This window comes from Bombina bombina, chromosome 11 (genome assembly GCF_027579735.1).
Source record: "Bombina bombina isolate aBomBom1 chromosome 11, aBomBom1.pri, whole genome shotgun sequence".
Taxonomy (NCBI): Eukaryota; Metazoa; Chordata; class Amphibia; order Anura; family Bombinatoridae; genus Bombina; species Bombina bombina.
In genome coordinates, this window is record NC_069509.1 from 11,392,944 (window position 1) to 11,407,730 (window position 14,787).

The 14,787-nt window shown below is 43.5% G+C and overlaps 1 protein-coding gene across 2 annotated transcripts in view; it reads right to left on the minus strand.

Moving 5' to 3' along the window:
* The window catches only part of LOC128642499 (uncharacterized), a 198,950-nt gene that overhangs the window by 83,293 nt on the left and 100,870 nt on the right, over positions 1–14,787 (minus strand). For both annotated transcript variants that reach the window (XM_053695277.1, XM_053695278.1), the window contains exon 7: positions 2,927–3,045. In XM_053695277.1, the coding sequence (XP_053551252.1) occupies positions 2,927–3,045 (119 nt within the window). The remainder of the gene's footprint in view (positions 1–2,926; positions 3,046–14,787) is intronic.

Sequence of the window (14,787 nt, forward strand, 5' to 3'; positions counted from 1 at the left end):
GTGTTTATGTAGAATAATGCAATAAGTTATTAGCCAGCCCCATACTTCTTAGGGCCCAGTGTTTATGTAGAATAATGCAATAAGTTATTAGCCAGCCCCATACTTCTTAGGGCCCAGTGTGATTATATAGAATAATGCAATAAGTTATTAGCCAGCCCCATACTTCTTAGGGCCCAGTGTGATTATATAGAATAATGCAATAAGTTATTAGCCAGCCACCTACTTCTTAGGGCCCAGTGTTTATGTAGAATAATGCAATAAGTTATTAGCCAGCCCCATACTTCTTAGGACCCAGTGTTTATGTAGAATAATGCAATAAGTTATTAGCCAGCCACCTACTTCTTAGGGCCCAGTGTTTATGTAGAATAATGCAATAAGTTATTAGCCAGCCACCTACTTCTTAGGGCCCAGTGTTTATGTAGAATAATGCAATAAGTTATTAGCCAGCCCCATATTTCTTAGGGCCCAGTGTTTATGTAGAATAATGCAATAAGTTATTAGCCAGCCCCATACTTCTTAGGACCCAGTGTTTATGTAGAATAATGCAATAAGTTATTAGTCAGAAGTACAGTTCCAGGCTTGCATGAACAATATTCAGTTTATACAAATTGATATATTGGACTAAGTTTTGCATTATTTAGTTTGCATTGTTCTGTTGGTATCCTTTGTTGACAGCTTACCTAGGAAGGCACAGTAGCAGCAATTCACTACTGAGAGCTAGCTGCTAATTGGTGGTTGTACATATACGACCCTTGTTATTGCCTCACCAGATGTGTTCAGCTAGCTCCTAGTTGTGCATTGATGCTCCTTCAATTTAAGATGCCAAGGGAATGAAGCAAATTTAATAACAGAAGTCAATTTGAAAGTTGTTTAGAACTGTATGCTGTGGGGCCCCAGAAGGCTCTCCGGAAACAGAAGTTTCTAAAGACCACTTCTCCATAACTTGTACGCCTGCTCTAAGGCTGCGGACAGAAATCGACAGATTGGCCGCAAATCTGCAGGGGGCGGTATTGCACCAGCTTTTCACAAGAACTGCTGGTGCAATGATAAATACTGAGAGCGTATGCTATCTGCATTTATTGATGTGCATCGGACATGATCCGCTATATTGGATCATGTCCGCTCACACAATGATAAATATGCCCCTGTATCTGAATCATGAACATTTTAAGCTGCATGTCCCTTTAAGAGGAGCCTCATAATTTAATTTTGCCTAAGGCCTCCCTTAGTTTAGAGCCGCCTCTGATCCAGGGAGAGACAGACCCAAAGAGAGAGGGAGATCCAGATCCAAAGGGAGAGAGAGAGACCCAGAGATGGAGGGTGGATTAGAGAGAAAGAGAGAGAGAAAGAGAAACTGAGAGAGACAGACCCAAAGAGAGAGACACACAGGGATGGAGGGTGGATTAGATCCATGGAGAGACAGACCCAAAGAGAGAGAGAACCAGGGAGAGAAGGAGATCCAGAGAGAGAGAGAGAGAGAGAGAGAGGTAGACTCAGGGGGCACGATCACATATACGGCACAGGTTTCGGCGCAAGAGAGAGAGAGAGAGAGAGAGAGAGAGAGAGAGAGAAAGAAACTGAGAGAGACAGACTTGGGGAGAGAGGGAGATCCAGATAGAGAGGGAGATTCAGAGAGAGAGAGAGAGAGAGGTAGACTCAGGGGGCACGATCACATATACGGCACAGGTTTCGGCGCAAGCGTGGGAACCCGATTCGCCCGTAATTTCACCTCGCACATCGGGGTATTACATATACTGCGCCGTTAGATGCTAAACTGGCGTAAGTAGGACAAACTAGCGATCTTCTGAAATGTGCGCAAATACACATTTTAGTCGTCGCAAGTAACTTACGCCAATATTTTATCCACGGAAAGTATCAATAAAGAGTCGTTTTATGCAAATTAGCCTAACACTCATAAAAATGAACCGCGATTTCATATAAAAATGCGACACGTAATTCTGCTATTCAAAATTCATATATAAACCCATATTTAAAGAGATGAAGGTAATACAATTATGATTTCCCATTGTTCTCTCCTCCAAGTAAGAAATTTAAAGTAAATAAGCAAGTATATGTCCACAATGTGATAAAGTATTTGATTATGTTGTGGCTTCAAACTATTTCAAATACACAAATAAACCTTAAAAAAACAATATCATAGTATACTGTCCCTTTAACCTTGAGATACTGCTTAAATGTATGTGTTTGTTAAGGCTTCCAGGGAGTTACGTTGCTTTTTTAGTCAGGGTTGCTGCGTCTGCAATTTGTGGCGAGATAAGAATGGAGTAGATTCTCTGAATTCTGCACGCTTAAGTACTTACGCTGTATATTGGATACCAAATTGCGCGTCTGTTCTATATTAGTCTATGGTTAAAAAAAAAAATACGTTCGAAGGGTGAAATATACGCGCGTAACTTGTATGCTACGCCGTATATGTAATATCAAAATCGCGTAAAATCTGGCGTCGCCGGCTTTTGCGGGCGACACTGCATATGTAATGAAGGCCAGGGAGAGAGAGACAGATCCAGGGAGAGAGGGAGAGACAGACCCAGGAAGAGAGAGGGAGAGACAAATCCAGTGAGAAATGGGGAGACAAACCCAGGAAGAGAGAGACAGATCAAAGGAGAAAGGGAGAGAGAGAAATGTATCCCATAGTCCTCCTCAATTTAAAAAAATGTGCTTTCAACAAACTGATTTAAAAAGAGAGAGAGAAAAAGAGAGAGAGAGAGAAAGAGAGAGAGAGAGAAAAAAGAGAGAGAGAGAGAAGAGAGAAAGAGAGAGAGAAAGAGAGAGAGAGCGAGAGAGAGAGAGAAAGAGAGAGAGAGAGAAAAGAGAGAGAGAGAGAGAGAAGAGAGAGAGAGAGAGAGAGAGAGAGAGAAGAGTGACAGTGAGGGTGCAAGGACAGAGTGCCATAATGTCACATTACCAATGACAAAGACTTTGACTTCTTGACACTCCACATTGACCTCTTGTATTCTGCGTAACACTGTCACTTTCCAGGAGGGGATCCTCAGGGCCACGGACACGGTCTCACGGAATGCAGACCTAGGGCAGAGAGTTTGTATACTGAGTTACATAAACTTATTTAGTGCCATATTCCTATGTAAGTGTAGGTGCCATATCACTGTGGCCTAAATTACATTACTAACAGTAACATGAGAAGGTCAGTGACCATTTTGGCCTCTATGTAGCAATTGTATTTGTAACTTGTATCTCTTTATGGTATCTGCCTAAAAAAAGAGACAACCCGAGATAAAACCCTCTTACCGTCACTTGTATGTAACATATATATGCACCAGAAAGGCTCCTACTAACCTCCTGGTACCAGGAACACTTACCGTCACTTGTATGTAACATATATATGCACCAGAAAGGCTCCTACTAACCTCCTGGTACCAGGAACACTTACCGTCACTTGTATGTAACATATATATGCACCAGAAAGGCTCCTACTAACCTCCTGGTACCAGGAACACTTACCGTCACTTGTATGTAACATATATATGCACCAGAAAGGCTCCTACTAACCTCCTGGTACCAGGAACACTTACCGTCACTTGTATGTAACATATATATGCACCAGAAAGGCTCATACTAACCTCCTGGTACCAGGAACACTTACCATCACTTGTACACTTGTATGTAACATATATATGCACCAGAAAGGCTCCTACTAACCTCCTGGTACCAGGAACACTTACCGTCACTTGTATGTAACATATATATGCACCAGAAAGGCTCCTACTAACCTCCTGGTACCAGGAACACTTACCGTCACTTGTATGTAACATATATATGCACCAGAAAGGCTCCTACTAACCTCCTGGTACCAGGAACACTTACCATCACTTGTACACTTGTATGTAACATATATATGCACCAGAAAGGCTCCTACTAACCTCTTGGTACCAGGAGCATTTACCTGCACAGCTTATTCTTGTCTATTCTGTTCTGAAACCCAGAATCATTGGTAGATCCTACGGGTGTGTAGTAGACCCCAATGCCAACTCATTATGTAAGTGCGCTTGTACACAGCACCTGGTGTGCGAGTTACATATATTCACCTAAGTATGAATGTGGGATAATATGACACACAACTTCCTGGGTACAGGAAACTGGAACAAATCAATCTTCACTCACAAGATATCTAAACCATATATTTAACATTGTGGTAAATTCCCTAAGATAAGGTAAGTCCTGTGGATGTACTATCACTTGATATTACATGCATAGGTGCTCTTCAGGAATGTTACAATTCATATATAAAAGATATATATATTCTTTCTGTGCATGTGAGCCAGGAATGTTACAATGTATATAAATAATATTTATCCTGGATTTGTACCAGGACTTTCTCCGGGTATATTTCAGGGTTGGCTTCTTCGGGGTCTGAAGTATGTTGCTCAGCTACTAGAACCAAGCACTGGCATTGTGAAAACCTTTGAAAGAATCAGAAGGGAATTTGATCTCCCAAAACATAATTTTTACGCATATCTCCAAATCAGACATTATATTCTACATGGGACACAATACCCGCACATTGCACGAGACTTAGGAATAATCGAATCTGGTATTGGAATGTTTAAAAATGGATATTATTCAATATCCAGCTGGTATAAGATGATCATGTTAAAATACGGTCAACAACACTTGGAGTCAATTCTCTCCAAATGGCAGAGAGTGCTGTAAGAAACAGAAATGGATGATATTAAAACAAGTATTCAACTAATAGGCAGTAATAATATAATGTGGAAAGAGTCCCATAGCAAAATATTACATTTTTCCTATGTTTCTCCGGTAATTCTAGCCAAATGGGATAAAAAGTGTTCAGGTAACTGTATTCATTGTAAATACCCGAAGGCAGATATCCTACACTGTTTTTGGTCCTGCCCAAAGATTGCTAGATTTTGGAACAGAGTTAACTTCTGGGTAAACAAATGTATGCATCAAAAAGTGGTTTTGCTCGCAAAAACAATCTTTTTCCTGTCCAATCCAATATCTCAAGAAGAAAAGAAAGATAGAGATTTTATTAATACGGCTATATTGGTGGCTAGGAATATAATACTGCTACATTGGAAGGCAGCTAAAGCACTGAATATTGTAGAGTTTGCACAAAAAATGTATGAACAAATAACAATAGAGCAACATCAATTAGAACCAAGTAGTGAAAAACAATTTAGAAGTTTTTTTAATAAATGGCTAAACCTTATAAAATCTTGCCCACTTACAACGCAATTACAGATTATTTACCCCTTACGCAAATCTGTGTTTTTTGATATCGCCATAGTTAAAGGTTTTCTTCCACCACATTGGGCAGAGCAAAGATGAAGTTGGCTCGGATGAACAGGGGGGAATGGGGGTGTCCCCCTTTTTTTTTTCTCCCGTATAGGCTCTGAGTTGACTGTAGACCCCAAAGATTTAAACTCTTGATCACAGATGGATATATACCTCTATAATAGAGTGACGTATTAACAGCAGCAGCTGTATGGTTCATAGTTACAAAGACCCTATAACAAGGGAAGTCATATTTATACATCCCCTTTTGATCGGAGAAGAGGCATTCAGATACAGTAATACGAGGAAGGAAAGCTGTATTACCCTGAATAGCTCAGCTCAACCCAATATAAATTATGGTGTGACATCTATATATAGCTGTTGGGGTTTCTTTAGATGGATCTCTTTTTTTGGTATAGCATATTGGTATTATTAAGAATCAAATAAGCTAATAGAGTGTTAGGAACAATAAAATTTGCACTAGACCTAGTCTCAAGAAGTCAATTCGACTTTAAATAATGTGGTACATTTAATAGAGGGATGTTTGGTTGGATAAAAAAAAATATATATATTTTTTTCTTCTTCTTTTTTTCTTTTAAGTTAATGGAAATAAGAAATTCCAGTATTAGGATTGTCAGAACATAACATAACGCCAGTTTTGTGTCAGTTATCAACCTAAAGAGAGGATCAATGTATTTGTTTTATTACTGACGTCTGGATTTTTGTTCTTGGTCTTAGACACTGACACTGTCTGTACGATTTTTTACTGGTTTGAAAATAAAAAGTTAAAAAAATAAAAATAAATAAATAATATTTATATGTATTCTTTCTGTGCATGTGAGCCAGGAACGTTACAATGTATATAAATAATATTTATATGTTTTCTTTCTGTGCATGTGAGCCAGGAATGTTACAATGGATATAAATAATATTTATATGTATTCTTTCTGTGCATGTGAGCCAGGAATGTTACAATGTATATAAATAATATGTATATTTGTCCTTTCTGAGCACAAACAAATCAGATGTATTCTGTAACACTATATTATGAGTCATATCACTCAATAACATTATTTATTAGTAATAAAATTAAACAGGGCATGCTTTTGTCAGATGAGTGCCTTCCTTTTAGTGTTTATGCAGTCAGTAATTAACATGCATGAGCTAGCAATTATACGAACAATACGCACAACAATAACAAGCAGCCATTGATTATTAATGCAAAGCTAAGCACAATGCCATACCAAAGTGCTGAGTAATGACAGCTTTGTATTGTTTATTTGTGACATTTGTAGGATAAATGTCTTTTATTGTTTGGTTATATGTCAGAGTATAATTAGATAAAAAAACATCCAGCACATGCCTACCCCTCCTGCAACCCTTATGGTTTCTGCACAGGTGTACACCACAGGGGAACAGCAGCACAGGGGTATAGCAGCACAGGGGAACAGCAGCACAGGGGAACAGCAGCACAGGGGAACAGCAGCAGAGGGGGACAGCAGCACAGGGGAACAACAGCACAGGGGAACAGCAGCAGAGGGGGACAGCAGCACAGGGGAACAACAGCACAGGGGAACAGCAGCAGAGGGGGACAGCAGCAGAGGGGTATAGCAGCACAGGGGAACAACAGCACAGGGGGACAGCAGCAAAGGGGGACAACAGCACAGGGGAACAGCAGCAGAGGGGGACAGCAGCACAGGGGTACAGCAGCACAGGGGTACAGCAGCACAGGGGTACAGCAGCACAGGGGAACAGCAGCAGAGGGGGACAACAGCACAGGGGAACAACAGCACAGGGGAACAGCAGCACAGGGGAACAGCAGCAGAGGGGGACAACAGCAGAGGGGTACAGCAGCACAGGGGTACAGCAGCACAGGGGTACAGCAGCACAGGGGAACAACAGCACAGGGGAACAGCAGCACAGGGGAACAGCAGCAGAGGGGGACAACAGCAGAGGGGTACAGCAGCACAGGGGTACAGCAGCACAGGGGTACAGCAGCACAGGGGAACAACAGCAGAGGGGGACAACAGCACAGGGGAACAGCAGCACAGGGGGACAGCAGCACAAGGGTATAGCAGCACAAGGGTATAGCAGCACAGGGGAACAGCAGCACAGGGGAACAGCAGCAGAGGGGGAGAACAGCACAGGGGAACAGCAGCAGAGGGGTATATCAGCACAGGGGAACAGCAGCACAGGGGTATATCAGCACAGGGGAACAGCAGCACAGGGGAACAGCACATCAGCATAGGGGAACAGCAGCAGAGGGGAACAGGGAACAGTAGCAGAGGGCTACAGCAGCAGAAGGGTACAGCAGCACAGGGGAACAGCAGCAGAGGGGTACAGCAGCACAGGGGAACAGCAGCAGAGGGGTACAGCAGCACAGGGGTACAGGGGTACAGCAGCACAGGGGAACGGCAGCACAGGGGAACAACAGCACAGAGGAACAGCTGCTAAGGGGTACAGCAGAGGGGAACAGCAGCATAGGGGTACAGCAGCACAGGAGAACAGCAGCAGAGGGGAACAGCAGCACAGGGGAACAGCAGCACAGGGGAACAGTAGCAGAGGGGTATAGCAGCAGAAGGGAACAGCAGCAGAGGGGTACAGCAGCACAGGGGAACAGCAGCAGAGGGGTACAGCAGCACAAGGGAACAGCAGCACAGGGGAACAGCAGCAAAGGGGGACAGCAGCAAAGGGGGACAGCAGCACAGGGGAACAACAGCAGGAGGGGACAGCAGCACAGGGGGTACAGCAGCACAGGGGGACAGCAGCACAGGGGGACAGCAGCACAGGGGAACAGTAGCAGAGGGGTACAGCAGCAGAAGGGTACAGCAGCACAGGGGAACAGCAGCAGAGGGGCACAGCAGTACAGGGGTACAGCAGCACAGGGGAACAGCAGCAGAGGGGGACAGCAGCACAGGGGAAAAGCAGCACCGGGGAACAGTAGCAGAGGGGTACAGCAGCAGAGGGGAACAGCAGCAGAGGGGAACAGCAGTGCAGGGGTAAAGCAGCACAGGGGTACGGCAGCACAGGGGTACAGCTGCTCAGGGGTAGAGCAGCACAGGGGAACAGCAGCACAGGGGACCAGTAGCAGAGGGGTACAGCAGCACAGGGGAACAGCAGTACAGGGGTACAGCAGTACAGGGGTACAGTAGCACAGGGGAACGGCAGCACAGGGGTACAGCTGCTCAGGGGTGCAGCAGAGGGGAACAGCAGAATAGGTGTACAGCAGCAGAGGGGAACAGCAGTACAGGGGTACAGCAGCTCAGGGGTGCAGCAGAGGGGAACAGCAGCAGAAGGGAACAGCAGTATAGAGGAACAGCAGCACAGGGGTACGACAGCACAGGGGTACAGCTGCTCAGGGGAACAGCAGCAGAGGGGTAAAGAAGCAGAGGGGTACAGCAGCACAAGGGAACAGCAGCACAGAGGAACAGTAGCAGAGGGGTACAGCAGCACAGGGAAACAGCAGCAGAGGGGTACAGCGGTACAGGGGTACAGCAGCACAGGGGAACAGCAGCACATGGGAACATCAGCAGAGGGGTACAGGGGTACAGCAGCACAGGGGTACAGCTGCTCAGGGGTACAGCTGCTCAGGGGTACAGCAGCACAGGGGTGCAGCAGAGGGGAACAGCAGCATAGGGGTACAGCAGCACAGGGGTGCAGCAGAGGGGAACAGCAGCACAGGGGAACAGCAGCAGAGGGATACAGCAGCACAGGGGAACAGTAGCAGAGTGGTACAGCAGCACAGGGGTACAGCAGCACAGGGGAACAGCAGCACAGGGGGACAGCAGCACAGGGGAACAGCAGCACAGGGGGACAGCAGCATAGGGGAACTGCAGCACAGGGGAACTGCAGCACAGGGGTACAGCTGCTCAGGGGTGCAGCAGCATAGGGGTACAGCAGCACAGCGTAACAGCAGCACAGGGGAACAGCAGCACAGGGGTACAGCTGCTCAGGGGTGCTGCAGAGGGGAAAAGCAGCACAGGGGAACACCAGCAGAGGGGTACAGCAGCACAGGGGTACAGCAGCACAGGGGTACAGCAGCACAGGGGAACGGCAGCACAGGGGTACAGCAGCACAGGGGAACATCAGCAGAGGGGTACAGGGGTACAGCAGCACAGGGGTACAGCTGCTCAGGGGTACAGCTGCTCAGGGGTACAGCAGCACATGGGTGCAGCATAGGGGTACAGCAGCACAGGGGTGCAGCAGAGGGGAACAGCAGCACAGGGGAACAGCAGCAGAGGGATACAGCAGCACAGGGGAACAGTAGCAGAGTGGTACAGCAGCACAGGGGTACAGCAGCACAGGGGAACAGCAGCACAGGGGGACAGCAGCATAGGGGAACTGCAGCACAGGGGAACTGCAGCACAGGGGTACAGCAGCACAGGGGTAAAGCAGACAGGGGTGCAGCATAGGGGTACAGCAGCACAGGGGAACAGCAGCACAGGGGAACAGCAGCACAGGGGTACAGCTGCTCAGGGGTGCTGCAGAGGGGAAAAGCAGCACAGGGCAACACCAGCAGAGGGGTACAGCAGCACAGGGGTACAGCAGCACAGGGGAACGGCAGCACAGGGGTACAGCAGCACAGGGGAACACCAGCAGAGGGGTACAGGGGTACAGCAGCAGAGGGGAACAGCAGCACAGGGGAACAGCAGCACAGGGGAACAGCAGCACAGGGGAACGGCAGCACAGTATGAGTATGTATATTTAAATTAAGTGCGCGCACTCATTCTTTTAAATATTTTTCAGTATGTGGCTCCTCTCGCTGTGCAATAACTAACAGGGATTTCTTATTTCAAACCTCCTGTTAGAGACAACGGTCCTGGGTGCCAAGTTTGTCTGTAGCTGTAGGGCGGATCAACGCGTATCGGCAACAGAGTCTTTTTCAAGATCACAGCGAGAGGAGCCACATACTGAAAAATATTTAAAGGAATGAGTGCGCGCACTTAATTTAAACAAGGAGACCCTCTGATTAGTCACAAAGAACCCACGTGACTCTATTGCCGAACCGGACAGCTGATATATTAAAACGCTGACAGAAAAAGTAAGAATACACGGAGGAGCGTTTTTTATACATAAAGGTACTGTGTGACATCTCTAATTGGGAACTTTTAAAGGAACCACAAAAAAGGAAAGACTGTGGGTAAACACCTGCTAGGAAAAGCCCTCTAATTAAAGTTTGCAACACTGTGTTTAACCCCTTAACGACTGAGGACGTGCAGGGTACGTCCTCAGAAAAAAGGCAGTTAACGCCTGAGAACGTACCCTGCACGTCCTCAGTGTGGAAAGCAGCTGGAAGCAATCCTGCTCGCTTCCAGATGCTTTCTGGTTATTGCAGTGATGCCTCAATATGGAGGCATCCTGCAATAACCTTTTTAAGCCATCCGGTGCAGAGAGAGCCACTCTGTGGCCCTCTCTGCACCGGAGATCGGTGGCTTACTGCGTTGGTGGGTGGGAGCCGGACTGGGAGGCGGGTGGCGGCCATCGATGGCCCTGTTGATGTGAAGGGGGGCGGGATCGTGGGCGGGGGTGGCTGGGGGCGCGCACAGACACGTACGCGTGCACGGGAGGGTGGGGGCGGGCGCGTGCACGGGGAGGGAGCGGGTGGGAACCGCTACACTTCAGAAAATGATGGAAATAAAAAATATTAAAAAAATGACAAAATGTAAAAAAAAAAACGATCAGCAAGGTGGTGGGGGTTTGTCTGTGTGTGGGGGGGGAATCTACACTACAGAAAAAAAACCAAAAAAAACCCCACTTTTTATTGTAAACTGGGTACTGGCAGACAGCTGCCAGTACCCAAGATGGCCCCCAATAAGGCAGAGGGGAGGTTTAGAGAGCAGTTTTTGGGGGGGATCAGGGAGGTTGGGGGCTAAGGGGGGGATCCTACACAGTAGCATATGTAAATATGCTAAAAAAAATTTTTATTTTTTTTTAAACCCTTTTATTTTAGTACTGGCAGACTTTCTGCCAGTACTTAAGATGGCGGGACAATTGTGGGGTGGGGGAGGGAAGGGAGCTGTTTGGGAGGGATCAGGGGGTGGGATGTGTCAGATGGGAGGCTGATCTCTACACTAAAGCTAAAATTAACCCTGCAAGCTCCCTACAAACTCCCTAATTAACCCCCTCACTGCTAGCCATAATACATGTGTGAGGCGCAACAGGATTTAGCTGCCTTCTAATTACCAGAAAGCAACGCCAAAGTCATATATGTCTGCTATTTCTGAACAAAGGGGATCCCAGACAAGCATTTACAACCATTTGTGCCATAATTGCACAAGCTGTTTGTAAATGATTTCAGTGAGAAACCTAAAATTGTGAAACATTTTACGTTTTTTTTAATTTAATCGCATTTGGCGGTGAAATGGTGGCATGAAATATACCAAAATGTGCCTAGATCAATACTTGGGGTTGTCTACTACACTACACTAAAGCTAAAATTAACCCTACAAGCTCCCTAAAAGCTCCCTAATTAACCCCTTAACTGCTGGGCATAATACACTTGTGGTGCGCAGTGGCATTTAGCGGCCTTCTAATTACCAAAAAGCAATGCCAAAGCCATATATGTCTGCTATTTCTGAACAAAGGGGCTCCCAGAGAAGAATTTACAACCATTTATGCCATAATTGCACAAGCTGTTTGTAAATAATTTCAGTGAGAAACCAAAAGTTTGTGAAAAAATTTGTGAAAAAGTGAACGATTTTTTTTATTTGATCGCATTTGGCGGTGAAATGGTGGCATGAAATATACCAAAATTGGCCTAGATCAATACTTTGGGTTGTCTACTAAAAAAATATACACATGTCAATGGATATTCAGGGATTCCTGACAGATATCAGGGTTCCAATGTAACTAGCGCTCATTTTGGAAAAAAATGGTTTGGAAATAGCAAAGTGCTACTTGTACTTATTGCCCTATAACTTGCCAAAAAAGCAAAGAACATGTAAACATTGGGTATTTCTAAACTCAGGACAAAATTTAGAAACTATTTAGCATGGGTGTTTTTTGGTGTTTGTAGATCGGTAACAGATTTTGGGGGTCAAAGTTAGAAAAAGTGTGGTTTTTTCCATTTTTCCTCATATTTTATCATTTTTTTTATAGTAAATTATAGGATATGATGAAAATAATGGTATCTTTAGAAAGTCCATTTAATGGCGAGAAAAACGGTATATAATATGTGTGGGTACAGTAAATGAGTAAGAGGAAAATTACAGCTAAACACAAACACCGCAAAAATGTAAAAATAGCCTTGGTCCCAAACGGACAGAAAATGGAAAAGTGCTGTGGTCATTAAGGGGTTAATAAGACACACGCCACTTTGAAAAACACTCATTACAGACTATCAATACAGAAAAGGCTTATCATTGTTTTTACCATTAGTTCATACTGGTGTATGAAAGCGAACTACTCTTATTAATCTGCAGTGGTTTATTGTTACTGTATCAACCTATGCCTCTACTAGTTTTCACTTTATTGTATGTCCATCTTCTAACATATTAGTAGCTATTGGAGTCTTTTTAGTCAGAATTGTAGTTTTAAATTTGAATTGTAGTTTTTAATGCATTTATAACAGCGGTGTTATTAAGTTTTTAGAATCTCATTTTTTAGAACATTACTGTTGTTTAATATTTTACTGCTACTAATGTCTGTAAGGAATTTTTATTTCTTAGTATGAACTCACTTAATAAATTAACATTATTACATTGATCTGCTTACTATCCCTTTTTTTTCATTTTTAAATCAGGATCCATATTTTCTACCTAAAATTTAAAACTTGTGAGGAATCCCTAGTTCTTATTACTAATTTACTCACAACTATATTTATCTATATTTATCTTTATGCACCCCAACTTTTCACTACAACAATTATCATCCCCACCGCACGTATACTATATACACAGAAGATCTACCTGGTGACATAGAGTCACTTTAAACTTATACTGCTTTTCACACCAATTTACTCTCACGATTGAATATAATCTTTTGCCCTACATAAACAAGGAGAAATGAGCATGTTTTAACTTTTATTAACACTTTCACTAAGTAGCTTTCTACGCAGCACACATTATATTATCACTGAAAAGATAGAAGATTATTATACTATTGTATTTTATTTTTATCATCACTCCTGAACCTTATATTACTGGTATTCTCTACCCTAACTAAAAGATTAACACTTTCATTAACACTTTCACTAAGTAGCTTTCTACGCAGCACACATTGTATTATCACTGCAAAGACAGAAGATTATTATACTAATTTATTTTATCATCACACCTTGAACCTCATATTATTGGTATTCTCTACCCCAACTAAAAGATAGAAGATTATTATATTATATTATTTTATTTTATTATCACACGTCATATAAGATTTAATATTGGTATTCTCTACCCCAACTAAATATAAATTAATGCAAAGGTCTTAGTTATATACATTTCCAGATTGTGGTTCAGCGCCCCTTCCTACCCCACTATGTTTTGTGAGTCACCAAGTTCTGAGGCCCTGTTATGGAACATTCTTTGGGCTGGAGGTGCATGGGCTTAAGGATACCCAGAGACTGCATGAAAATGTGGAATTTTATATGCTGGACACCCCATGTACTTTCATAACTCTGTCATATGTCCATGTCACCCTGTATCCATAAATACAGGATGGGTGCAGGGTGTGAGTGCCCCTTGTGGGAGCAATTGTGACTCTATAAACCAAGTGGGCATAAAGGACTTAATAGCTAATAAGGGCTGTTCTTATATTCTGTAATAAGATGTATTTTATTTACGTTTCAGATCTGATTGTGTCTCAGGAGTCTGTCTGGGTAAACTGATTGTGTTCCTGTGTGATTATGTTAACTAGACTGCCCAACATCAGATTGTCTGAGTAAACTTTCCTCCCCAGTTAATTAACTTGATATGTTAATCTGTTTTACCTGTGAATAGACAATTGTTAGAGGTTTGATGCATTGTTCATATGTTTGCTTTACTGTTTAACCAATTCCCTCTGTAACCTGAAGCCAGGGTGTATAAATCTGTGTGCTGCCTTCAAATAATGTGTTGATTTTTGTGTTCAGAAAACTGAGTGTTGCCTCAGATCTGTCCTCCATAACTTTAGACTGCGGTCAATGAGGGGGTACCAGGAGCTATTGCTCTGGATAAAAGGATGTCCAGGACAAGGGAAGTGTTTTAATGGAGATACTCATTTGGGGAACCATGCAATCCGTCACAGTGTATATATCTGTATCTAGCTCTGTATATATCTGTATCTATATCTGTGTGTATATATATATATATATATATATATATATATATATGCATATATCTGTATATATATATCTGTGTATATAACTGTATATATCAATATATATCTGTATATATATCTCTGTGTCTATATCTGTGTCTATATCTGTGTATATCTGCATCTTTATCTGTATATATATCTGTATCTATATCTGTATCTATATCTGTATATATCTGTATGTATGTATGTATGTATATATATATATATATATATATCTGTATC